The sequence below is a fragment of the Chenopodium quinoa genome, unplaced genomic scaffold, assembly GCF_001683475.1.
Source record: "Chenopodium quinoa cultivar QQ74 unplaced genomic scaffold, ASM168347v1, whole genome shotgun sequence".
NCBI classification, from domain to species: domain Eukaryota; kingdom Viridiplantae; phylum Streptophyta; class Magnoliopsida; order Caryophyllales; family Amaranthaceae; genus Chenopodium; species Chenopodium quinoa.
The window spans coordinates 2,307,150-2,332,203 of record NW_018742726.1 but is presented as its reverse complement, the minus strand read 5'-3'; the positions used below and the strand labels follow the sequence as shown (position 1 = coordinate 2,332,203).

Here is a 25,054-nt window from a genome sequence, read left to right as displayed (position 1 = left end):
CAAGCATCCTCCCAAGCATTGATCAAAGTGCCATTTCCCACCCTCCATTTCAGCCCTTCGAGCAACAGTGACTTTGCCCCCCAAACGCTCCTCCAACTATAACTGGGATTATGACCTCTAGCCGCCCCTACGAAGTCTGAGTGTTTATAGTATCTGGCCTTCATGATTCGGTGCAGCAGGGAGGAATTATCATTGCACAGTCGCCATCCCTGTTTTGCGAGGGCTTGATTAAAACACTTCATATCTCTAAACCCCAGACCCCCCATTGATTTCGGCAAGCACAAAGAGTCCCACCTATGCCAGTGCATCTTCTTTTCCATGCCTGAAGTCCCCCACCAAAAATTTGCCACAATGGATTGCATTTCATCAATTAGACAATCAGGGATCCGAAAAATGCTCATCATATAAGTCGGGATAGCTTGCACCACAACCTTGATTAATACCTCTTTTCCTGGACGAGACAACAACTTCTCCTTCCACCCCTGTAATTTCTTCCAGATACGCTCCTTAAGGCTTGTAAAAACGACTCTCTTCGATCTCCCAATAATAGTCGGCAAACCCAAATATTTTTCATGTTTGTCTACTTCCCTGACACCCACCATTTCTATAATCTCCTTGCTTCTTTTCGCATCGACACATCTACTAAAAGCCACTTCTGTTTTGCTTAGATTAACTTTCTGTCCGGAAGCTCTCTCATATGTACTGATTATATCAGCTATTTTAGAGCATTCAAGCAAAGTAGCCTTAGCAAATAAGATACTGTCATCAGCAAAGAATAGGTGAGAAACCCTTGGAGCACCCCTACAAACTCTGGCCCCATGAATCGATCCCTCCGCTGCCGCCTTAGAAATCAAGCCCGAAAAAGCCTCTGAACATAACAGAAAAAGATACGGGGAAATGGGATCCCCCTGTCGGAGCCCTCTTGAGGGAACAAGTGAGCCGGATATAAAGCCATTGTACTTGTAGGAGAAAGACAAACTGGATAGACAATTCATAACTCTCCTAATCCAAGAGGTTCGAAAACCCATCCTCAACATAACATTTTCTAGGAACGACCACTCCACCCTGTCATAGGCTTTGCTCATATCTAACTTCAGAGCCACCGTACCATCCCTCCTATTATTCTTAGCCTTCATAGCATGAAAAATCTCAAAAGCAATGAGGGCATTATCTGTAATCAATCTTTTTGGAAGGAAAGCACTCTGATTTTCCGAAATAATACTACTAAGCATAGGTTTGAGTTTGTTTGCCATTGTTTTTGAAATAATTTTATAGAGCACATTACATAAACTAATGGGCCTAAACTCAGTCATTCTTTTCGGTTCGTTGCATTTCGGAATTAAAACGATACAAGTACGGTTTACCTCAGTAAGATCCACCTCTCCACGCCACCAGGATTTCACAAAGGAGATTATCTCATTTCCAATCGTCTCCCAGAATTTTTGAAAAAACAGTGCATGCATTCCATCCGGCCCCGGCGCTTTATTTGGGTGCATCTGGAACAAAGCCATCCGGATATCCTCCCCCGAAGGTTCAGTATCAAGGTCCCTTTTCATGTCTTCCGATATTCTTGGCTCAATTCCCCTCAAGGCCTCCTCAAAATTACAGGGGTTCTCAGAGGCGAACAGAGTGCCAAAATACTGCGTAATCACCGAATTTACCCCCTCCTTTGAAGTCTGCCACACCCCGGACTCATCCATAAGCCCCATAATGGTATTCTTTTTCCGTCTCTGGCTTGCTTTATGATGGAAGTACTTCGTATTCTTGTCCCCATCTCGTAGTTCATTTGACCTAGCCCGGGAAAACCAATACGATTCCTCCATCCTAAGAAGCTCATCAAGCTCGCTCGCTATCTCATTACACCTCTTTAACCGAACACCATCTAGACGCCCCCCCTGAGCTTCTTTCAGCTTATTTTTAGCCTTTCTTATTTTCTTTTTCAGAGCAACAAAATTTTTTTCATCCCACAAAGACAAACTCTCTGCCACCCGAGCAATCTTAGTAGGAACCTGTTCATTTAGGCCGCTGGTCCACGCCTCAGACACCACCTTTCCACACTCATCTTTGGAGAGCCACAAAGCCTCAAACCGGAAGATTTTATCCTTCCTTTCCGTCACCTCCTTCTCACCGAATTTCAGTAGAATAGGTGCGTGGTCTGAATGACACAAGGGGAGATTAAGAACCTCCGATTGTGGGAACAAAGCGCACCAAGCATCGCAAGCAATGTACCTATCAAGTCTTTCCCGTACAAGCGTGTCTATCGAAGCTCCTCTTTGCCAGGTATAGATGTTCCCTTTAAATCCCAGGTCCCTGCACTCACAGTCCTCCAATGCCCCTCGAAAAGCGTCCATTTGACATTCCCTTCTCACCACTCCCCCCTCCTTCTCATGCATTCCCAGAATCTCATTAAAATCTCCGAACATTAACATTGGAGTAGTCGACTCCGTTTTTAGTGTTCGCATCAAGTCCCATGTGAGATGTTTATTCGAAGCTTCCGGCCATCCATATATACCCGCGAACCTCCATATCAGAACATTCCCACCATCACACACATCTGCATAAATGTGATGAGCTGAAAACGATCGAATAAACACATTAATATCTTTCTACCACAGACCCAAACCTCCCGACCTTCCAGCGCTACTTAGACATATACCATTCACAAAACCACAACGATTTCGAATCAGCTCCAAACAACCATCATCAATCTTAGTTTCTGTAACAAAAACTACGTTTGGCCTATCTCTCCAGCACCAATCCTGGAGAGCTTTAACTGTTAATGGGTTGCCAAGCCCATTACAGTTCCATGCCAGGATTTTCATTGACCTTCGCGGGGTTGGGTGACACCAACCTCCGCTACTTGACTTGCGTTTTCCAAGTCCATGTGATCATCTCCATTTTTCATACGTTTTCCTGCTTCTTCCCCTTCCACACCTCCCAACAACTCCTCCATACCCTTCAATTTCCTCTTGTCACCAACTTTCGCATCCATCTTATTCATTCTAGCATTCTCTTCCTTCACGTTCCTGCACACTCTAGCTCTTTTTTTCACTCCACTAATTGCCTTTTGCGAACAGGTAGTCAAGCCCACATTAAAAGAAGCGAGAGTTCTCAATTCATTATTATTATCCAGATCCTCCAGCTCCATTTCATCTTCCCCTGCATCCCGTATCATTGCGTCTCCATTGACATATTCATGGTCATCTACCTCCTGCCCACCCATACTCACCTCTCTGCCCCCACCCTCTATCATCTCCCCCCTGCCCAATCCACTACCCTAATCCCCCCCATCTCCACCAATGTCAACATTCACCACCATCTTCCCAACTGACTTCGAATTCTCCAAGGTAGCCAAAAGCGAATCTTTAGTGATAAAAGAAAGCTTCCTCGTAGCACTCAGTTCTTGCACCTCCACAGTTTCAGCTCTTCTACCCCTTCTAGGGGAAGCTTTAAGCCATGAGCCCCACCCCAGACCCTGGTGCTGAAGATCCTCCGGAACATTTACACAATCCTTCTCATTATGCCCCATCACTCTACACATGAAGCAAAAGAAGGGAAGACGTTCATATTTCAGGTTCATCTTAATAATCGAACCTTCCCTATTCTTAACATTTATATATCGACGCAGCGGTCTTGATACATCAAGCATCACCTTCACTCTTCGGTTCTTATCAATTCCCAAAACATCAGACTCAATCTCAACGATTTCCCCTAACTTACTCGCAATTACCCTTGCATGTTCTTCAGACCTGCAATTAAAAGGTAGGTTTTCGAGACGAATCCAGAACGGAGAGTGGGTTAGGGCAAAGTCTTGGGGTTGTTCATTCCCTTTAATTTCATTGAGAATCAACAGGCTCTGTTCGAAGCACCATGGCCTTCCCAACAACACCTTCTCCTTATCTCTCGAATGAAAGAATTGAAAACCGAAAAAATTCGCTCCAATTGCCCTAATCACAACCTTTCCCTTCATTCCCCAGGATTGGGTAATCGTTCGTTTGAACGCTTCAATATTCACTCCTCTGTCTGTCAATAATTTCCCCACAAGCATTAGGGAAACCCTAGCATCACTATCCGAAGAATCAATTGTACCACAATCCACAGTCTCGCCATCCTCATCCTCAATGTTAAGGTTAGCGCACTTTGCAATCAGGTCCTCGGCCATAATAGCCGGAGAAAAAACCACGTCGAAAAACGGTGGTGGAAAAACTTCCTTTCTCGCAAGGGAGAGCACACCCTTTCTTTCGAGGGAGAGAAAAAGCTTTTATGTTAAAAGTACTTAAAATACCCTTTATAATGCAAAAGTTATTATTTTTCTATTAATAAATTTTATCTTACAAAAATCTTATAATGTATTAGATTAATCATATTAGTCTTTATAATATGTAATTACGTATTTATGAGAAATTACACATTAAAATAAAATTCAAACCAACGACAAATCAAAAGTTACCCTTTAAGTAGTTAAAGTTATCATAAAAATAGTTAAAGTTACGTTCAAACTGGTCGTTTTACAATAAAATTAATGTACACCCGTTGTACACAAGACTTTTACTTTGATGAAAGGGAAATTTGTTATTTTAATCATGTTTGTCAATGAATAACTCATAAGTCATTATCTTTAATTGTCCTTACACAAATTTATAAGGTTTGTTGGGAGAAGAGATCTTTGATTTCCCAAAAAGCAAGTTGTTTCATTTACGTGATATTTCAAGAAGGAAAGTAGAGAGAAAAAAATGAGCTCAAAATCTAGGGTTCAAGTTACAACCATGCTAATATGTTTTTTAAAATAACTTTCATTCCAGATAACTTACATGGCTAAACTACCGCAAATTGGTTTAGGGATGAAATTTAGCTGAGATCGTAAGCGGACTAAATTCTCCTTCTTCTTTTTGGGTTATTCAGACCCATATTCCATTCTAAAAGAAATTACATTATTGTCTCCTCCTTTTAAAATCAATCCGATTTTTCACATTTTCCTACACATGCATATCTTGTGTAACTTTTTTAAAAAAAAAAAAAGTATTTTTAATCGTTTAAATTAAAATTAAAATAAATTTAACAAGAATCCACACGACTATATTATTTCTATACATTAATGAGAATTCGTGATCAATTTGAACATGTTTATCAAAATAAAAATCTATTTATGGCAATATGGCACAATCATTAGCACAAGGGGGGATTTGTCAACCAAGTGTTCGTGTTGATTTTTTCACAAGCAATGTGATTATCAGAGTTTCTAAACCGCATGATTGATGGTGTATAACAATAAATGTTGTACAGTTTGGACATCGTAATCGAGTTGCTAACTAAAATTAAATTGAATCGTTATTAACTCGCAAGCTAGGCCAACCTAGCTGTCTTTCTTTTGGTATAGTGATCATTGCTTACCTAATAATGATTATTGGTACGCTTAACTATAATTTAAGATCAAGCTCGATGTGTTCAACGCCGGAGATCGGACTCGGACTCGGACTTTTTTCAACGTTCAATGTTAAAAGCAAATTACTATGAAAAATTGTAGCATGCTCGAAGCCTCAAATGGAGAAAAAAGTCTCAAGGTAGGCTACTCTAGCTCGTGAGGATCGGCTGTGATAAAGATTTAAGATTAAAGATAGAATTACTATTGATATTGTGTTTCTTTAAATATTAAGCCCATAAACAAACATACATGTGAGTAGATGCATGTATTGCCGTGGCTTGTATTAAGCGAATGTAACGGTAAGGGGATGGGTTTGGATGTGTATCTCATATGAATAAACTAAAAAGTATTGTCCACTATATTAACTTAGAAGGGTACGTCCCTCATTGGTATATGATTTTGAAGTGGAACCTCTTTAATATTATAAAGTAGACTCTTTTGACGAGTGTTGCCCAAGCCTATTAACATTAAGCTATTGCACATTTGCACTCATGAGCGCAATTTCTATCTTACTCCTGAAGTACCATGCACCAGCCAGGTACTCCTGGTTTATAAAATTCATGTTATTTTAATGTGAACTTCTTATTATTTCAATTTATATATATATGTTATTTTTAAATAAGTACATGTTATTTTATACATGCATGCTATTTTTTTATATTAAACATCAATCATTTCACTATACTCCAGGTTTATAAAATTCATGTTATTTTGATGTGAACCTATTATTTCAATTTATATATATGTTATTATTAAATAAGTACATGTTATTTTATACATACATGCTTTTTTTATATTCAATATCGACCATTTCACTGTATAATTAAAGCTCTTGTGTTAATTTGAATATTCCATACTCTTAACAATAATATTTATGTAATATTTAATTCTCTTAAAGGAGTGAGAATACAGATAAGTTGGTTTATTTAAATACAAAAAATTTATCAATTTTAAGCAAACTAACACAAGGTCTAAGAAAATAATTAACACAAAGTTTATGTAAATAATACGGGTATTATTGGTAAAACAACATGAGCTGAAACTTATATAAAATAAAATAATGTTTTGGCAAAATAACACAAATTTTATGTAAAATAGCACGAGCTTAGGTTAAAGTAAATAAGTAAATAACATATTGTTTTAGCAAAATAACACAAGATTTAAGCAAAATACATAAGGTTTAGACAAATTAAAATAACTCAAGCATATTGTGTATGGAGTTCATGATCCATAGTACTTCAAGAGTATATAATATATACTAACTCGAATTATTTTTAAATTTGTAAAGCTCTGTTTGGTTCAATTTACTTTGTCAATTATTTATCTAAGTGTGTCATAACTTATATATATATTATATATATACATACATATATATATACATACATGTGTGTGTGTGAACTTGCAAAAAGTCATACTGTTGTTGTTGGTGGATTTTGTTCTAGTTTTGTTTTTGTTTTTTTAGTTTAGTATGGTCCAACAAGTTGTTTCATGGTAAAGATTTGTGCGGGATCGAAAAAGAGGTTACTCCGGCCTTCGATTACAGTCAGATGAATCAGACGAAAATTTTCTTCACGACTACAACAGATTGATAGACCCCTTCGTCGAAAAAGAATGTAAATCATAGCGATTTGCAACATGGATCGTAGCTCTGCTGAAATGAAGCTTTTATGTGATTCAATTGTCATGCATTTATTAAATTTAAATCTCTTTATATGTCGTATGACTTTTTATTTATGAATCAATCTTTATTAAAAAAAAAAAAAAAAAAAAAAAAAAAAAAAAAGTCATAGTGTTGCGTTTTTCGAGGCGACAGGAGTATTTGTTACCTAATCAACATAAATGAATATAAGACTGAATTTGTAATACGAGTGTAATTATAGGCATTTATTTGATTGTTTAATTAATTATGAAATTGACGTAGAATTGAAGATTGAACACGGTTATACATGACACGAATGTACTCTCTTTATTTCTATTTATTTGCTACAAAAGGGGTATTTTATATGAGACATATTTAAAAAAGAAAAATGCATACATAGCCGGTAAGGCTACATATAAAAAGCTAAAAATGGAAAAAAAATAAATGAAAATATAACATTAATTACACTAATTTGTGCGTAATTTATCATACATTCCTAATTAATATCAAATAAGAAAGTTATTAAATGTTTATTCATAACTCTAAGAGCTACCTGACATTACCTTCATTTGTTGCAAATAGAAATAAATAAAGATAGTAGAAATTTCAAATCAAGGATAGAGCTAGATACTTTATTAAAAATTTGAAGTCCTTGGTAGTAAACACATTTGTGGGCGGGATTTTATTAAATTCGTATAAATGAATAATATCTATAAATCAACTAAATATGAAGTATATTTATTTATTTTATACGAGTAATACATTTTTTTTTGGTCTTTAGAGAGCCACAATGGCGAGTAATGAGAATGGATTCCAGGATCACCTGAAACCGGAAGAGAAGCTTTAAACACTTGAGCTATCCCTCACTATCTTATACGAGTAATGCATAGTTGAAGGTATTGATGTTAAATCATGCATTTTTTAAACTGTACAAAAAAATAAATAGGACAAATAGAAAGAAACGAAGAGAGTATACTTGATATTACTAGAATATCGACTAATAAAATCATAACAAAGTACGAACTACATAAGAAAATCAAATTACTAAATTTATATTGGGCCGAAATCATAAGGAATGAAAATGATGGTTTTCAACTATTCAGAGACGTCAACCATGAACTTGCCTTGCGTTTTAGACATCATTAAGTGGGTAATAGTAACCACACAATCCAAACAAAAATCTTAGCCATTTCAAGGACGTCAATAAATTTTCAACCTGACGTGCAACATTAAATTAAACACGACTTTAAGCATGATTGACAACCAATATTTTTGAAATTAATTTGTACTATCTCTGTCTCACTAATTCACTATGACACTTTGTTTACCCAATATTTTATCTCATTGTCCTGTGACTCCTGTCAGAGTTTTTGATAGTGTACTTTAACATGATATCAAAACAATACCATATTACCATGATGATAAAGGATTAATTTAACTAAAAATTTAAACTAATGGTTGAGATCTAAAAATATGTTTTATACTTTATTAGTTTTGTTTATAGTACCTTTTTCTCTTTTTTAATACTCCAAAAAATATTGTTACTTTGTTAGTTATAAATAATTAATCGGAAATGAATAATAGGGACGTGAAAATCACCATTCTTAAAGTAATATTAGCCCATATCATAAATTGCTTTGGGATATCAAATATCGAATTATATATATTCAGAATTTTCCAAAAACAAAGAATTTTAATTTGTAGCAAAGAAATATTTTCCATATGAACGCAATATGACAGTTTATTGGAGAGAATAGGAAGAAGATCAATCACGTACGTTCAATCCAATCATCAAAATATATAATTGAATTAGGCAGGTATATTAATTATAAGTGTCAGCCTAATTCTTATAAAAAAAATATTATAAATATGATATTTGAAAAATAATCATTATTATGAAAGATCCAACGATCAATATATTACACATTAACTTTTGATCTTATTTATTTGACAAAATGTTTTCTAGTAAAATTGTAATTTGTAAACGTGGGGATTATGTAAAATTGTAACCCGAATCACAAATCCATGAAAACCATTTATTACTAGTCCTTGAAATTTAGAATCCAAATGCAAGTTGTCATATCGGCCAGTTACAAATTCTCGGATGCTATAATGTTTTGATAGATACTGTAATTTTAAAGACCATAATTTACAAGCTACCCTACAATTACACATTCTTGTGCCCAAGAATAAAACAATAGTTAATTAATGAATGATATTGACATCTAAGAAATATGGACTTAAATACAATTTTATGCGTGTACAATACAAGTATAATTGTATACATTTACTATCATATAGTTTCATACTTTCATATATATTTTGGGCAAAGCTTGGTCTAGTGAGAAGGTTTGTAGCTCTCAACCATGAGATTATTGGATCAAATAAACCCCACTAGAGGCACTTTTTCCCTTACCCTCCCCCATCCACCCACCCACCCACCCACTATCAAAGTGTCTAGCCCGCTAATTTGGGCTGAGAGGACCTGTGAGAGGTTCCAACCCGATAGGGCCCTTCTTTTTACCAACCAAATATATATATATATATATATATAATATATATATATATATATATATATATATATGGGAAAACAATTAAAATGATCCATTTAATTAAGTAATTAATATTGGGCTAATACACGACCTTAGTATCAAGTGTATGTGGGCTTAGTCTTATATGTGTAGAGACCATCAAGTCCTTTTCAAAACATGATGGACAATTTAGGGAGTCGATATATATAGATGTCTAGGGTTATGGTCCATAGTAATACATATTACATATTTATTGTATTTTTCAAATATATCCCACCACCCTAGTGTATGTATATGCTAGAAGACACATAATCAAGAAGTGGATTCAATCAAATCATTATGAAATTAGGTACGCTTCCGTAAAATTATGTATACCAGTTACCAAGTAATTTAATATGAAGATAAGAGTATTTATATCAAATTAAAGTATTTTTAGGTAGAAGAGAAAAAATTGTTTAAAAACATTAGTATTATTATATAGTTTAATGTACGTGGACTATGTGGTGGGGTAAAAGGTGATAAAAGTGAAAATTTTCTTTATCGTAAAAGGAATAAAGCAAAAGTAGGAAAAAAAAATAAAGATCGAACATTTAAATCGAAAAGTAGGAAGTACAAAAAAAGAGAAAAAGAATGGATGGATCGCGGATTAGCTAAATTTGTGTTTTGATTTTGCCATTTTAAAATTAAAATTATAATTTTATATATAGGCATATTATAATTTTACCAATAATTTTGAATATGATGCATAAGTATTCATAATATAGAAGCTTTTGTTCTTAATAATTGTAGAAATGATTAAAGAATTTATATCTAAATTAAAGACAAATCCTTTAAAATGGCCTTTAGCAGTTCAGCCAAATATGAAATACTACGTACGTATATTAAATGAGACAAACGAACTCAGTGCAAAAATAATTAGGTTTACGATCAAATACTTCACATATAATGTAGTTGGAGGAGAACATGCATGCATGGTCCATGATGGAGGTAAGATAACCATAATTCGTTTCACAATCAATTCAAGTCGTACGGAGAAACAATTCATACTCCGAACAACCTTGCCATGCATGCATGCATGCTTGTTATTTATTACTTCGTAGAATTTTACCATGTATTTCACCTTTCTTATTATAATTTCCTCATTGTCGGTACTGATACTCGTACATGATAAATACTACCTCCGTTTTTTATTACAACAACTTTTTCTGTGTGGCTCGTCACACCGTGTGGCAAGGGATTACTTATTTAGAGGTAACTTGTAGGGGTTACTTACTCAGTCGGTTAGCGCGTTTTCTATGTGAGAGTAACCTCTGACCGACCGAGTAACCCTTGAATAAGTAATCCTTGAATAAGTAACCCCTATAATTTACCCCTGACAAAACGAGTAACCCCTAAATAAGTAACTCCTGACCAAACGAGTAATCCCTCAATAAGTAACCCCTACAAGTAACCCCTGATTAAACGAGTAACCCTTCACTAGTGTAAAAACATAAATGAGCACCGGTTATTAAAAACCGGTGCTAAAAAAACAAGGCGAGAGTTGATTAAAGAGTAATCGCACCGGTTCAAACAGTTACGGTGCGAACTTGAGTTAACAGCACCAGTTCGAACAGATGCGAATGTTAAAGAAAAAAAATCCGCCCCTCTATTTTCTTTCTCTTTCCTCGATCTCTCTCTCTTCTCTCCTCAACTAGATCTCCCACTTCTCTATCTCTTTCCTCTCTCCATCGTGCCACCGTCCATTCCACCTAGCCGGCGCACTCTCCTCTTAGATATCTGTCTTTCTATCCATCCCACCTCACATTCACTCTCCTCTCAGCTCTCTTTTTCTCTCTTTCATTTACCCTCGCACTAACCATCACGGCGGCGATGGTGATGGGTCTATTTCTTCACCGGCGCCAGATTTTTGCAGTAGTGGTGGATCTCTTCACGAAGGTATGTGCTCTTCGATTTGAAATCTAGGGTTTCTGATTTTTATTTACTTTTTTTTTTGTGATTAATGATAACATTTGAAATTTTGATTGAATTCAATGGTTAGATGATAGAGCGTCTGATTTTTTTTTTTTTTTTTTTTGTGATTATGGTGACAGGGGGTCGATGCTTGGATTTCTCCTCTTCTTCACTGTGTTCCGCCGCCTCATCGTTAGTCGTCTCCAAATCCCCTCTTTCTCGTGATGAACAGGAGCCCAGATCTACCCCTTGTTTGATTTGAAGAGGTTAATTTTTTTTATTTGGTTGAGTTTTGGTTGTTCTGATTTGAAATTAGGGTATTGTTTGATTGTGGTTATAGTGATGAATATGCGATTTTTGATTGTTTTGGTTGTATTGATGATTTTGCTGCTCGGATTAGTTGTGGTTATGTTGTGATGAGCTCGATGACATGGTGAACATGTTGTTAATTGATTCTGTGCTATCAATTTGAATCTTTGCCAAACTTATTATTGTTATATTTTATACGGTGTTGTTACCTGAGATGGATGAATATGTGCATTCATCGACCATTTGTCTTCTATAAGAGGATCCTGAGGAATTTTGCTGCTTGTCTTTTACTGGTTCCTATCCCCCCATTTTTTAGAATGGCATTCCGGAGAGAGTAAATGAAGTTCCTAATTGGTATACATACTTCTTTATAATTTGTTTCAAAGAGTTTCAAAGTTACATGGCTTATGTAGGTAGCTTTGTCTGCTATTTAGAAACCTTATGCTTCTTTGATTGATCATACGGGAATGTGTCATTGATTATATATCTGCGCCCTTTCTTTCTCCACACATGTAACTTGTTAAGACTTAAGAGTATCTAGCTTCTTTTTTTGAGGAAATGAATTACAACACCCTTAGAAACTAAACTGAACATACAACAGAATGATGCTAAATTATTCCTTTAATTTATTTGAACTACAGAAAGCCAAGCATAAAGGAATACAGTACATACAACCCTAGATTAATCCAAACCACACAAATTATGCGAAGTAAAATCATATCTTTTTTTTTTTTTTTTTTTTTTTTTTGAAACCAAGTAAAATCATATATCTTGATAAGAAGATTATTTGTGATTTAGAGCCAGCTACCATAAATCTTGATTATATTACGTACGAAATTAATTAAATTTTAATAAATTAATTAGTACGAAGAATCCTCAGCCAAATAATCTTGAGCCAAAAGCTTAAGAATAGATCTTCCGGTGCTGGTTGATAAGTTCTTACTCATAAACTAAGCTCGAAGTCGTTCAATCACGGTCTCATCCACTTGAAAACCCTTGGTAAGAACATCACCCAAAATACGCGGCCTTGTTCCAAACACACCATCAGCAATGTTAACTCGGCCAGGGTTTTGGCTTCCAAAAGAGGCAACGGCAAAAGCTTTTGTTCTACCAAGATTTAGTTGAAAGTGAATTAGACCTTGAGGGAAAACAATCATGTCGCCCTTTCTCAACACCGTGTCATAGAGTGTGTAATTGGTTGTGACAACACCGGCGTATAGAGTTCTCTCTAGCACCGCGAAGATCTCAGAGCCACGAGGGTGCAAATGAGGGGTGTTTAGGCCAAAGGGTGCAAAGTCTACGCGAGCTAGGGCTACGCCTAGTGTGTTAAGTGCTGGGAATCGAGTTACGTCTACTAGTGTGGCTTCTGCTCCTAGAGCGTTGTTCGTGTCTCCTCGAATGTGAAACCCTTTGTGTATGAAATCATCTATTTCCACATCTTTTGGATTCTTGCAAAACTTTCCATTTACAAAGACTTGAAAAAAAAAAAAAAACATATAGTTAGCTTAGAACTCTGTACATCAAATCATTTTAAGTAAACTTCTTGAGTTTAGACATACATCAAATCATTTCATATACACTCTATATTATGTATATACATATATGTAATGATAGGTTTAATTCTCAATTCTTAAACAAAATTTGTTTATCAAGTGGCAAAATTGTAAAATAAAAATCAACAAAATATCCAGTTAGCATGACATTTTTGCAATTATATCAACAACTGTGAGGCCCATATTAAGTAAAAAGTATTTGATTTATTTACAGTTTTGTCATTTGATAAATAAAATTTGGTTATTAAGGTGATAATTAAACTTGCATTTTCTCTTTACTTTATTTATTCGTATTAGCTTATTGAGCTATGTAATAAAGTGGTTTGCATGAACTAGAAATTATTTTAAAAAAAAAAAAAAAAAAAAAAAAAAAAAAAAAAAAAAAAGAAACTGATAAGTAATAACGATATCAAATGATTAGTGATTGATTTTAATTTTTAAGGTCAAACTTTAGCTTCACGATATTCAATATAAAGTTATGGGAATCATATGATTCATATTTAAGAGTAATGTCCTTTTACACCCAAAAAAATTATTATAAAGAAAATTATATTCAAACTTTGTCCATAATAACGAAAAGGACAAGTTACTAAAATAGAGGGATGCATTTATATATTTCTTAGGATTTGCATGCATGTTTCAATTTAATAAATTAGTTATAATTTTTTCAAGAAAAGTCTAGCTACCAAACCATAAATCGTTATTAACTTTCAAAAACTATGAAAACCATATGGCTTTTGGCTTTTTGCAACAATTCCTTCAATTTTGAAGATATCTTAGAGAATATAGATCGACCAACTACATCATAAGAACACTTCAAATCAAAATATCTTTCACTAATTATTACTCTATACTCTATAGTGACATTTCTTAGACACGTACTAGTGATGCATAATTTCATTTAAAAAAAATAAAACCACAATCATATTCTTATTATGAACCACAACTAATCTTAATTAGTAACGTGGATATTTTATCCCCAAAAAAGTAAAAAGTAGTTCTTACTATAAATTTTTTTTAAAAAGAGTAGCTAAATGATTAGAAAAACAATATGGAATTATATTTGATATAAGATCCAATTTTGCCATAGTAAATAACTGAAATTATTAAACAAAAAGAGCGAAAAAACAAGAACAACGACGAACCTGAGGCATTAGGGTCGTTCGTACCCACACAGAAATCCTGAAGCATAGAAGGATCAGCTGCATTGGCAACATAAAGATGAGTAGTAATGCTCAACAAAGCAACGACCATGAACAAATTAGCCGTATGATTATTCATCTCCATTTGACGTAATTACTTAATTAAGAAAATACACAAACGTATTAATCAAAGATTGGAAAAAATAAGTGAATTGTTTATTGTGATTAATTTGTTTTAGACAAGTTTTGATGTTAAAACAAGAACAATAACAGGCTATTTATAGGCCAAATATACAACAAGGATTTTGGAAAGTTACAACCAAGCAATTCATTGAATGGTTCCATGATGACTTGGGGGACGAAGGAAATATAACAATTGTTATTAATATGGAGTATGTGTCAACCATTCAACTGTCTCAACATCTATAATACTATAACTATCCATTCACAAATCAACTATTAAGATCAAATAGACACCAAAGGCAGTGAATCCCAGGGAAGCAAATTTGTACCACCTGATGCATACGCCATTTATACACACAGAGAGGATGCATAAGACAAGATTGCAAAAAAAAAAAACAAATAAAAAAAAAATAACAAAAGAAAAAAGAAAGAAAGGATGTACCTAGCCCACTTTCCAAGATTTGCAACTAGCTGGTCAATAGTTTTCGGAGAAACATAAAAAGGACCTTTGTGAGGGCGCTGAATGTGAACTGTCCCCACATCGTCTTAGATAGCCTGCAAATGTAAAAGATAACACCAAGAATTAATTGAAGCCCATTAATGCAAACAATATATATATATCAATGATCAAATGAAATAAGAAGCTAGATACTCTTAAGTCTTAACAGGTTACATGTGTGGAGAAGGAAAGGGCGTAGATATATAATCAATGGCACGTTCCCGTATGATCAATCAAAGAAGCATAAGGTTTCTAAATAGCAGACAGAGCTACCGGCATCAGCCATGTAACCTTGAAACTCTTTGAAACAAATTATAAACAAGTATGTATACCAATTAAGAACTTCATTTACTCTCTCCGGAATGTCATTCTAAAAAAGGGAGGGGGGGATAGGAACCAGTAAAAGACAGGCAGCAAAATTCCTCATGATCCTCTTATAGAAGACAAATGGTCGATGAATGCACAGATTCATCCATCTCAGGTAACAGCAACACCGTATAAAATATAACAACAATAAGTTTGGCAAAATTTCAAATTGATAGCACAGAAGCTAATGCTTACACCAGCATTTTGTAACTACATACACATCCAAGAAATAATGTTTTAACAAAACCCATGACTGAGTTACTTTATTGGTTGGTTCCATGATGTAAACAATGAATTGCTTATTTGTAGCACACAGAACATTGGAGATGTAACCAATATAAATTCAAACTTAGGAAAAAGAAATGTAACAACTACTGCTAAAGACTACAGTAAAAGGCATACAAATGGAAAATCCTCGACTATATACCCGTTTTAAAGTTGTCATCAACCCTTATTCTTTAGGTGAAGGTTTTTGGATTGCTCCTTAAATAATTAGTTTATGGGTTTAGGGTATGGAAAAACAAAATTTGGGACAATTTAGGAAGTGATTAATCACCCATTGCCCCTTCTAATGATTCACACTCTAATCATATAAATAACATAAACAATAATCAAATTCACAATCAAACCAACTCTATATAATTCCTGAAACTAAACAAGAAGACTAAAATAGGAACTAAAGCAAAGGAAACAAAGAGCAACTCTAAAAATTAATCCTAATACACAGAACCTCAAATAACACACCAAGAACAAAGAGCAATCAATTATCATACCAATCAATCCACCAACTCTATATAATTCAAATTAATTTCACCCACTCCAAAAATATACAGTACCCAAAAAAAAAATTCAATCAATTAACAACATGTTCACCATGTCATCGAGCTCATCACAACATAACCACAACTAATCCGAGCAGCAAAATCATCAATACAACCAAAACAATCAAAAATCGCATATTCATCACTATAACCACAATCAAACAATACCCTAATTTCAAATCAGAACAACCAAAACTCAACCAAATAAAAAAAATTAACCTCTTCAAATCAAACAAGGGGTAGATCTGGGCTCCTGTTCATCACGAGAAAGAGGGGATTTGGAGACGACTGACGATGAGGCGACGAAACGCAGCGAAGAAGAGGAGAAATCCAAGCATCGACCCCCGTCACCATAATCACAAAATAATAAATAAAAATCAGACGCCCTATCATCTCACCATTAAATTCAATCAAAATTTCAATTGTTCATCATTAATCACAAAACAAAAGTATATAAAATCAGAAACCCTAGATTTCAAATCGAAGAGCACATACCTTCGTGAAGAGATCCACCACCACTGCAAAGATTCGGCGCCGATGAAGAAATAAACCCGTCACCATCGCCGCCGCGATGGTTAGTGTGAGGGTAAATGAAAGAGAGAAAAAGAGAGCTGAGAGGAGAGTGAATGTGAGGTGGGATGGATAGAAAGACAGAGAGCTGAGAGGAGAGTGCGCTGACGAGGTGGAATGGACGGCGGCACGGTGGAGGGAGGAAAGAGGGAGATCTAGTTGAGGAGAGAGGAGAGAGGAGAGAGAAGAGAGAGAGAAAGAACGAGAGATCGAGGAAAGAGAAAGAGAGAAGAGGGGGAAAAGAAAGAAAATAGAGGGGCGGGTTTTTTTCTTTAACATTCGCATCGGTTTGAACCGGTGATATTAACTCAAGTTCGCACCGGTTCGGTTTAAACTGGTGCGATTACTCTTTAATCAACTCCTGCCTTGTTTTTTTCGCACCGATTTTTAATAACCGGTACGGTGCTCATTTATGTTTTTTTACTAGTGTTGGCCTTAGCTACAACCTATGTAGCTCCACAATGGCTAGCATATACCTCTAACTATTTAGAATTACGAGCAGGTCCTTTTATGTAATCATACATTGTGGATGTTCTAATTGGCCAAATATATGTATGTCTTGGAGACCACGTAAAATGCATGCATGTGAATAGGAAAAAAAATGAGGAAGAATTTTTTTTTTTTTTTTTTAATAATAAGTTACGCATCTAAGACTCCTTAATTATTTAGGGGGACAAGTTTACAAAAATATGCAATATAATATACTTTTTCACCCTTTTAGTTCCCTTGATGTTGTACCAAAATTATGGGGGTAATTTATATATTGTTGAGAATAGAGGGAGACCTTCCATCGAGGCCATTTGGGGCCCTGTCGTCCCCGATAAATTACTGTAATTAATTAGTTGATGAACTTAAATAACCTTATTTTACTTACAAAATATTTGAACATAGTGATTATCTTTGATTGATAAAGATTCAAATTCCGGCCCCCATCCGCCACTGGTTGAGATATAGCTTTTTCAAACAATACATTAGTGTCAGAAGAGAAAATTAATTAAACATATTATATGGCCAAGGGACTATCCTTTTATTATAAGTATTGTTTTGAAGTGGAACGAACCTCATTTGATTTTTATAGTAGATTCTAGCTAATGGAGAGTTGAAATCTCTGGTACTTGTACAAAGGAATAGAGTTTATTTATTATTATATTTGACAAAAGCTAACAAACGCCTCCGAGACGTTGAATAAGAGAACTAAAAGTGTAAATATTAGAATAAAACTAACATTAATTATACCAAACAACGTGTGATTTGTCATGCATTCATAACTAATTGATAATTGAATTGAATTTACGATAAAAAAAAAAAAAGTTCAATAATAAACAAAGGAGCTGAGGAAAAAGAAAGTTTTACATGACACATGTAGTAAGCTAATTATTAATTGAACCGAATTTACGATCATAGGAATTGATTATCATAGGAGTTGGTCAATTATGGACCATCATTTTTAATTTTTAATTTTTAATCAGTGAGAAATTAAATGTTCAAACACATAACCAACTTTTACAAGTAATCTCCTTTTACAATTCTGACCTCCTTCCCTCCCCAGGTATGCCCACACCAGTATTTACTCTCTACTCTAGAATTTGACATTTCTTTCATCAATAATAATGTAAGATTACATTTATTTATTTATCCTAAAATGAATTAAGAAAAAAAAATAAAAAAATGGCTGGTTCAAATAAGAAAATATAGCATGGTACTTGGGTATATTCATGGAAATTACAAGCAATTGTACGTTCAGTAACGAGGAAGGAAGTGCAATGGTAACATTGATTATCGATATTGTTAGTTTAGATGAACTACTACGAGAGGGGGGGTGGATTGTAGTAGGTTCCAGTTAGGTCAATCTTTTGCGGAATATAAAGCAAAGCTTAAAAGGAACTTAAAACACACAGCAAGTTTTACGAGTTGAGGAAACCTTTCAGGGCCCAATTGGAAGTAAAACCTCGACCCTTCTCGGGATTTGCACACCAAAACTTCACTATAATGGGGCAACTCCTAGTTACAACCTATTACACACAAACCTTTCTCACAAGTTCCTCCACGACAACTTGCTACACTCACAAGTTTCTACCCGGACACTTATTTCCTGATAGGACCCTATCCTACCCAATCTAAGTACCACACCTAGGTTCACTCAGCACTCCCAGAGTGCCTACACTCTACTTCACACTAGAAGCTCCTCACTGTGCACTCACAGCTACACATGAATTATAGAGAATTCACACTCACCCCAAAAACCAATTATAACACAAAGACTCACTCTAATATATAATTGGAAAGCTACACATGAAACCTGAAATCAAAATGATAAAGCTTAAACCTTTGGAAAACTTACTCTTAAGCACTTAGTGGTTTTCACGCTTAAATTCTCACTTTACTTCGAAGAACACCTACCTTATTTATAGAAGATGTCAACTTAGCAAAGTAGGGTTTTGATAAAATGATAAGTTGAAGATAAATCAGAATTTCAACCTTATCATATTAAAACAGAAATCAAGTAAACTTAATTCCATTTTTAAGAAAACCTTTCCTTAGATAAATCTGTTTTATAAATATAGAGTTTTACATGAAAAAGATAAAACCATGTAAACCAAATTTTTAAGAGATAAAATCAATTAAATTCTTTTTCATAAACTCAAGATAATCTTTTACGAATTAATTAGTTTGCCAAGCTTTATCTAATTTCTAATAAGTTCCATGCATATCAACCAATCATATATTTACATCAACCCTAAATAACAAACTTATCTTTAATACAACCTAAGTTATGAAGGTCATCTTTTTGGTTGATATCTCGAGCTCTGCATTGGTTCTTGATTCTTGAAGTCACGTTCCAGCATTACACTGGAACTCGCAGACCAAGTCATTACAACCTGCTATCCTTCTTTTCCAGCATTACATTGGAACTTGCTTCTGTTAGGAAGCCCTTGATATGTTCCTGTTAGGGAACACCTTGTAGTTCCATCCAGCTTTGTTCAGAGAACTTCTTTCTGGAAATCTTCCTCTGATCTTACTTGCCATCCTTAGTCTTCTTAAGTTCCTCTGTTCCAGACCTCACTTCAACTCCCAAAGTTTACTTATTCTGCAAACATCAAAACACTAGAAAACTCTTATTAGATAGAAGTTTGCTCAAACACCAACATCATCATCAAAACCTCATAAGGGTTAACATATATGATCGGTAACACGGCCGTGCACTACCTCGCACCCGAAGTGCAAGACGCCATGTGCACGACATGGACTTCTTTGAAGTGGTGGCAGAAGATTTGTTAGGTTTTTAGAGGCCACACAAACGTTCATGTATTGGCTGGCATGCCCATATATGCATGCATTTTATAAAGTAAAATGATAAACATAGTTCCAAGGAAAAAGATTACATAAAGAGAAATGATTAAGAATAGATAAACATAAATAACATCGATTTACACGTGTTTTTGTCACGAATTTTTAAATTTATACCACTTTTGAAAGTCTATCTAATGCTTAAATTGCATATAGATCTAAAGAATATATATATCATTGCCCCTTCAAAAATTAAATCATGTTTTGTTATTTTCTAATATGCTGAGTAACATAAACTTTTTCATGTGGCTAGCCACATGGTGTGGCCACTTTACATAAGAATATAAGATTAATTCCTTGTTGATAATTTCAAATTTTAATCGTATATGACTAAACTAAAAACTGTATTTATTTTTCTTCAAAAAAAAATGTAATTTATTGAGCTCATGGTGTGGCCACTTTACATATATATAAGATTAATTCCCAATCGATATAGATAGTCATTATATTCATTAAGCAATCATTTATTGCGAATTGAAAACTTAACCACCAAATTAAAATGCGGTCTATTATTATTGAAACATACAGAACACACTACATGTAGTCATGTTACTCATGTAGAGACAATACAAGCATACGTACTACAAACGGAGCACGTAGGTGACAAACTCAAGTAAAAAACATAACATACGTTAAAAGTATTACGGAATACATAGTTATGCTTGTAATTGCCAATTACTTCGTATTATCGATTATATTCAATCTAATGATAGAATATAATATGATGGACAAACATCTTATTTAGGTTTTGGATTAAGGCTATTAATAAGAACGTTCAGATAGCAACTTGAGAATGGATCTTCCGGTATCTATGGACGTGTTATTATATTGTGCTCGAAGTCGTTCGATGTCCATCACACTCACCTGAAATCCCTTAGTAAGAACATCATCCAAAATTCGCGGTGTAGTTCCAAAGAGACTATTAGGAACATTAATTCTTCCCGGGTTTTGACTACCAAATGCAGCTATTGCATAAGCATGTGTGTTATCCATGTTCATTTGGAAGTGGATTAGACCTTGGGGGAACGCAATCACATCCCCCTTGGTTATTACCGTGTCAAAGAGTTTGTTATCGGATGTGACAAAACCCGCGTATAGGGTTCCTTCCATCACCGCGAAAGTCTCTGATCCACGGTGATGCAAATGAGGAGTGTTTAGGCCATAAGGCCCAAAGTCTACACGAGCAATGGTGACCCCTAGTGTGTTAAGTGCCGGGAATAGGTTAACGTCTACGATTGTGGCGGATGCTTCTTGAAGGTTGTTTGTATTTCCAGGCTTATTAAACCCTTTGAACAAAAAATCAGTCACTTTGACGTCGTTTGGATTTTTGCAGAATTTCCCATTGACAAACACTGAAAAATAAAATTTACAGAGAAATAAATCATGAACATGTACGGAATATTAGAAAATTAACTAGCTTAGTGTTTGGGAAAAAAAAAAAAAAAAAAACCTTTGTAAGGCTTGTACGGGGTACAAACTATACAACTATCGAAAATCAAGTTATAAACGTAGTAATACTAATGAGAGAATATAAATGTAAAATAGGGCACCAGTTCTTTTCATTTTAGACCCCTCAAAAATGAAAAAGATATTAATAATAATTGGACAACTAATCTAATTAAGTTAAGACAAAACAAAAAAGAAACATAATAGCTCCTCACGAACTATTCTTGATTTGAAATTACAAATTCCCACCATTCATGTAAGATACTAATAATAGCAATAAAATGAATTTAATTTGCTAATATTGCTTTTCCCAAAAAAAAAAAAAAAAAAAAAAAAAAAAAAAAAAAAAATTATCTTAAAAAACTTATGTATAAGCAAGAAAAATTAGTTTTTGATGTACTTTAACCCTGAATGTATGCACTATTAAATATGAGTATATACTCTTTTTTATTTTTAAATGTTCTTTTGAAGTATTATATTTATACACAAGAGATCGATAAAATCAAAATATCCTGATAGTATATATCTTTCACGTTAAAGTGGGGGTATTAGCCTATTCGGAGTAACTCGTAGGCAAAAGTACGTAATTAATTACTAATTACGGAGTAAATAAGTGGGTAAAAAGTTGGTCCTTTTGTGTAGGGTAAAGAGACAGGTGTAACAACTCATAACTAAAAATTAAATAATTCATACATACTAAGCGTAATCATCATTTCAAAACGGAGTATTATTTTGATGGATAATGTGATATATATACCTGCGGAATGATGATCAGTTGCACTCACACAGAAGTCTTGAAGAAGACTAGGATCAGAAGCATTAGCCACATTAAAGCAAAAGATCATGCAACAAATAGTCATGCCCAAAATTGCTATATTAGCTACTCTAATCTTCTCCATAATGTGCTATTATTAGTAATAATTAATAAATCTTTTGATATATTAATTATGAAGTAATTTATTTCTCTCTTTAATTTGCTACTTTGAGGTTATAGCATAAATGGTGTATCTATGATGGCCTATTTATAGCCAAATGCAGCCCTAACTATGTTCGCTAATTGTCAAATTCAACGTGAGAATTGCTAATTAAGGTCAGAAATTGTGCATGCCCCCACATTAATTATGCTATTAGTAGATCAAATTTGACTTAATTATCCTTCATCGTACTGTACTAAATAGTTAGGGAGCACATGCATATATTTATATACGAAATTATTATATTTGATTTAATATGGAGTGCTGTAATTATGACAAAATCATATGTTGATCACGATTATTAATTACTTTTTTTATAACGGTTTTACTCATTATTATTTTTTATAACTATTTTAAAAAGGAAAAATGTGGTGTAAGAAAATTGAAAATATAATATTAATTATACTGATTTGTGCGTGATTTTGTCATGTATTCCTAAATAATACAAAATTAGGAAATATATTAATTGCTTATTTGTAGCCCTAAGGGCTTCAATAACATAACCCTTTTTAATAACTTTTAATTTTTCTTTCTTAATCTTCTTATATTCAGCCCTAAAGGATGCATTTATTATTTTCCTTATTTTTATTATCATACATAAACTATGTACCGAGTATTTTTAATTAATTAATAATCAAATCTGTTCCGATTTAATTAGTCAAATGCTAAACAAGCTATCTAGCATTAAAATTTTGAAATTTGTCGAACTTCACATAGCCTTAAAAGCATACTTTCATTGAATTATAACCCATATATGCCAATCCTGTGCCACATTAGTGATTTCCTTAGTTAGCAAATTGTAATTAGCTGACAAATTAGGGTGACAAAAGTCAAAAAAAATATAAAGCCCAGCACATTAATAAGATTCCATTAAAACTCAATCAGATTTTGGGAACTAATAAAGTCATTTGAAGTTCAATACAAGCATAGTTCATGGCACTTGTACGGGGCCAGAACTTTGCAATTTGGAAGCTAAGATATCTTCAAACTAAGGAAGGAGATCAGAGACTAATTCGAGCTTGATCAAGGATTAGGTCGAGTATACAACTGCACTAGGGTTTTATTGTGCTCTTTTGTCTTGTATTTGTGCTCTAAAATTATCTTTTGAATTTAATGATTAAATCAATTGTAAATTTAATTAACAATCTACAAAGTACAAGAACTCGTTCTGCATATAGAAATTTAAATTGCTTAAAATGGGTACATATAAGGACTAGATTGCTTAACCACTAGTAAGGGGTCGGGTTGAGCTTGTGATTTGGAGGTCACTAGTTTGACTCGATCTCCCAAGCTAGAAGATGTTCGCAACAAATGACTCTAAAAACCTCCTACAATTCTACAAAAGAAGATGTTCTTTGATGTCGCATTCTGTTTATTTGGTTTTCCTGTTACTTAGTGTTTTTCTTGTTGTGTTCTTGTATTAGTTTGTCTTCAGGTTGTATTAGTGTTGTCATTAAATGAATCTTTTGTCAAAAGGAGCACTTGGAGTCGTTTGAGATTAGATTCTCTTATTACTATTCTTCATTCCAATCTTATTGGGAGGGGACGAGTTGGAGAAATAATAAAAGGAATTTTCATCCACTAGAATTTTATTAGGTCATAGGATACAAATTTGTACGTGTTTAGGTATTGGATTATTAATTAGGAGAATCAGTAAGCAATTTGAAATTTGATTAGTGTTATAATAATTTGCTATACCCCGATCTGTAATATATATATATATATATATATATATATATATATATATATATATATATATATATATATATATATATATATATATATATATATTATATTTGTATTGAGTTAGAGGCTAGAGCAAATAATTTGACATGTTTCACATCATAATTAATGCATGTCATATCTAGTGTTCTCCATTCCTATCGTGTGATATGATTCTCTATTTATTTCATTTGTTCATACTTCAATAACTTTCCACTCTTGTAATTTTGTATGTTTGGACCTACAATTATTGTTTTAGTAGAAGCACTACTATCTTGATGGTATATATTGACCATTCGAATACATAATAACCTCGATGTAGGTCTTAAGTTTGAGTCTTCTACTAGCATATGGCCCTGTGGAATCTGATTGACTCCCCACTCACACAGCCATACATAATTATACACATGCATTGAACTTGCAAATGAATCGATTAAAAACCATTAAATTTTAGGTAAAACATTAATTCAATAAACAAATAATGTATAAGTATTAAGTAGTATTGATTTAGCCATACGTGCCCTTATAGAGAGCGCTTTCCCAAAATATAGTCAAGAACAATTGCAATTCCGTAAATAC

General features: G+C 33.9%; 3 protein-coding genes across 5 annotated transcripts; all 3 read right to left on the bottom strand.

The window, feature by feature from the left end:
• Window positions 1-3,277: 3,277 nt before the first annotated feature.
• LOC110723359 lies at window positions 3,278-4,162 on the bottom strand. The gene has a single exon (XM_021902710.1). It carries the CDS (start codon window positions 4,160-4,162, stop codon window positions 3,278-3,280), a length of 885 nt encoding a protein of 294 aa, XP_021758402.1.
• An 8,292-nt stretch (window positions 4,163-12,454) lies between these two features.
• Window positions 12,455-17,225, bottom strand: LOC110723298 (putative germin-like protein 2-1). Of its 3 annotated transcripts, none has more exons than XM_021902648.1 (5): window positions 16,911-17,225; window positions 16,635-16,801; window positions 15,172-15,284; window positions 14,550-15,061; window positions 12,455-13,325 (listed from the first exon to the last, which is right to left on the bottom strand). In XM_021902648.1, exons 4-5 carry the CDS (start codon window positions 14,689-14,691, stop codon window positions 12,802-12,804), a joined length of 666 nt encoding a protein of 221 aa, XP_021758340.1. In that variant the 5' UTR covers window positions 14,692-15,061; window positions 15,172-15,284; window positions 16,635-16,801; window positions 16,911-17,225; the 3' UTR covers window positions 12,455-12,801. The 3 variants fall into 3 exon arrangements, with proteins under 3 accessions (XP_021758340.1, XP_021758341.1, XP_021758339.1); XM_021902649.1 differs by having other exon boundaries at window positions 16,635-16,703; XM_021902647.1 differs by having other exon boundaries at window positions 16,635-17,225.
• A 3,601-nt stretch (window positions 17,226-20,826) lies between these two features.
• Window positions 20,827-22,752, bottom strand: LOC110723235 (putative germin-like protein 2-1). Its single transcript, XM_021902574.1, has 2 exons — window positions 22,537-22,752; window positions 20,827-21,685 (listed from the first exon to the last, which is right to left on the bottom strand). Exons 1-2 carry the CDS (start codon window positions 22,676-22,678, stop codon window positions 21,096-21,098), a joined length of 732 nt encoding a protein of 243 aa, XP_021758266.1. The 5' UTR covers window positions 22,679-22,752; the 3' UTR covers window positions 20,827-21,095.
• Between the last annotated feature and the right edge of the window lie 2,302 nt (window positions 22,753-25,054).

Bases quoted from the DNA above. Each gene is read 5' to 3' on its own strand.
- LOC110723359 (XM_021902710.1), bottom strand. From the start codon at position 4,162: ATGGCCGAGGACCTGATTGCAAAGTGCGCTAACCTTAACATTGAGGAT.
- LOC110723298 (XM_021902647.1), bottom strand. From the start codon at position 14,691: ATGGAGATGAATAATCATACGGCTAATTTGTTCATGGTCGTTGCTTTG. The intron at 13,326-14,549 runs GTTCGTCGTTGT...TTTTTTTTCAAG, and splicing joins GAACGACCCTAATGCCTCAG to TCTTTGTAAATGGAAAGTTT.
- LOC110723235 (XM_021902574.1), bottom strand. From the start codon at position 22,678: ATGGAGAAGATTAGAGTAGCTAATATAGCAATTTTGGGCATGACTATT. The intron at 21,686-22,536 runs GTATATATATCA...TTTATTTTTCAG, and splicing joins AACTGATCATCATTCCGCAG to TGTTTGTCAATGGGAAATTC.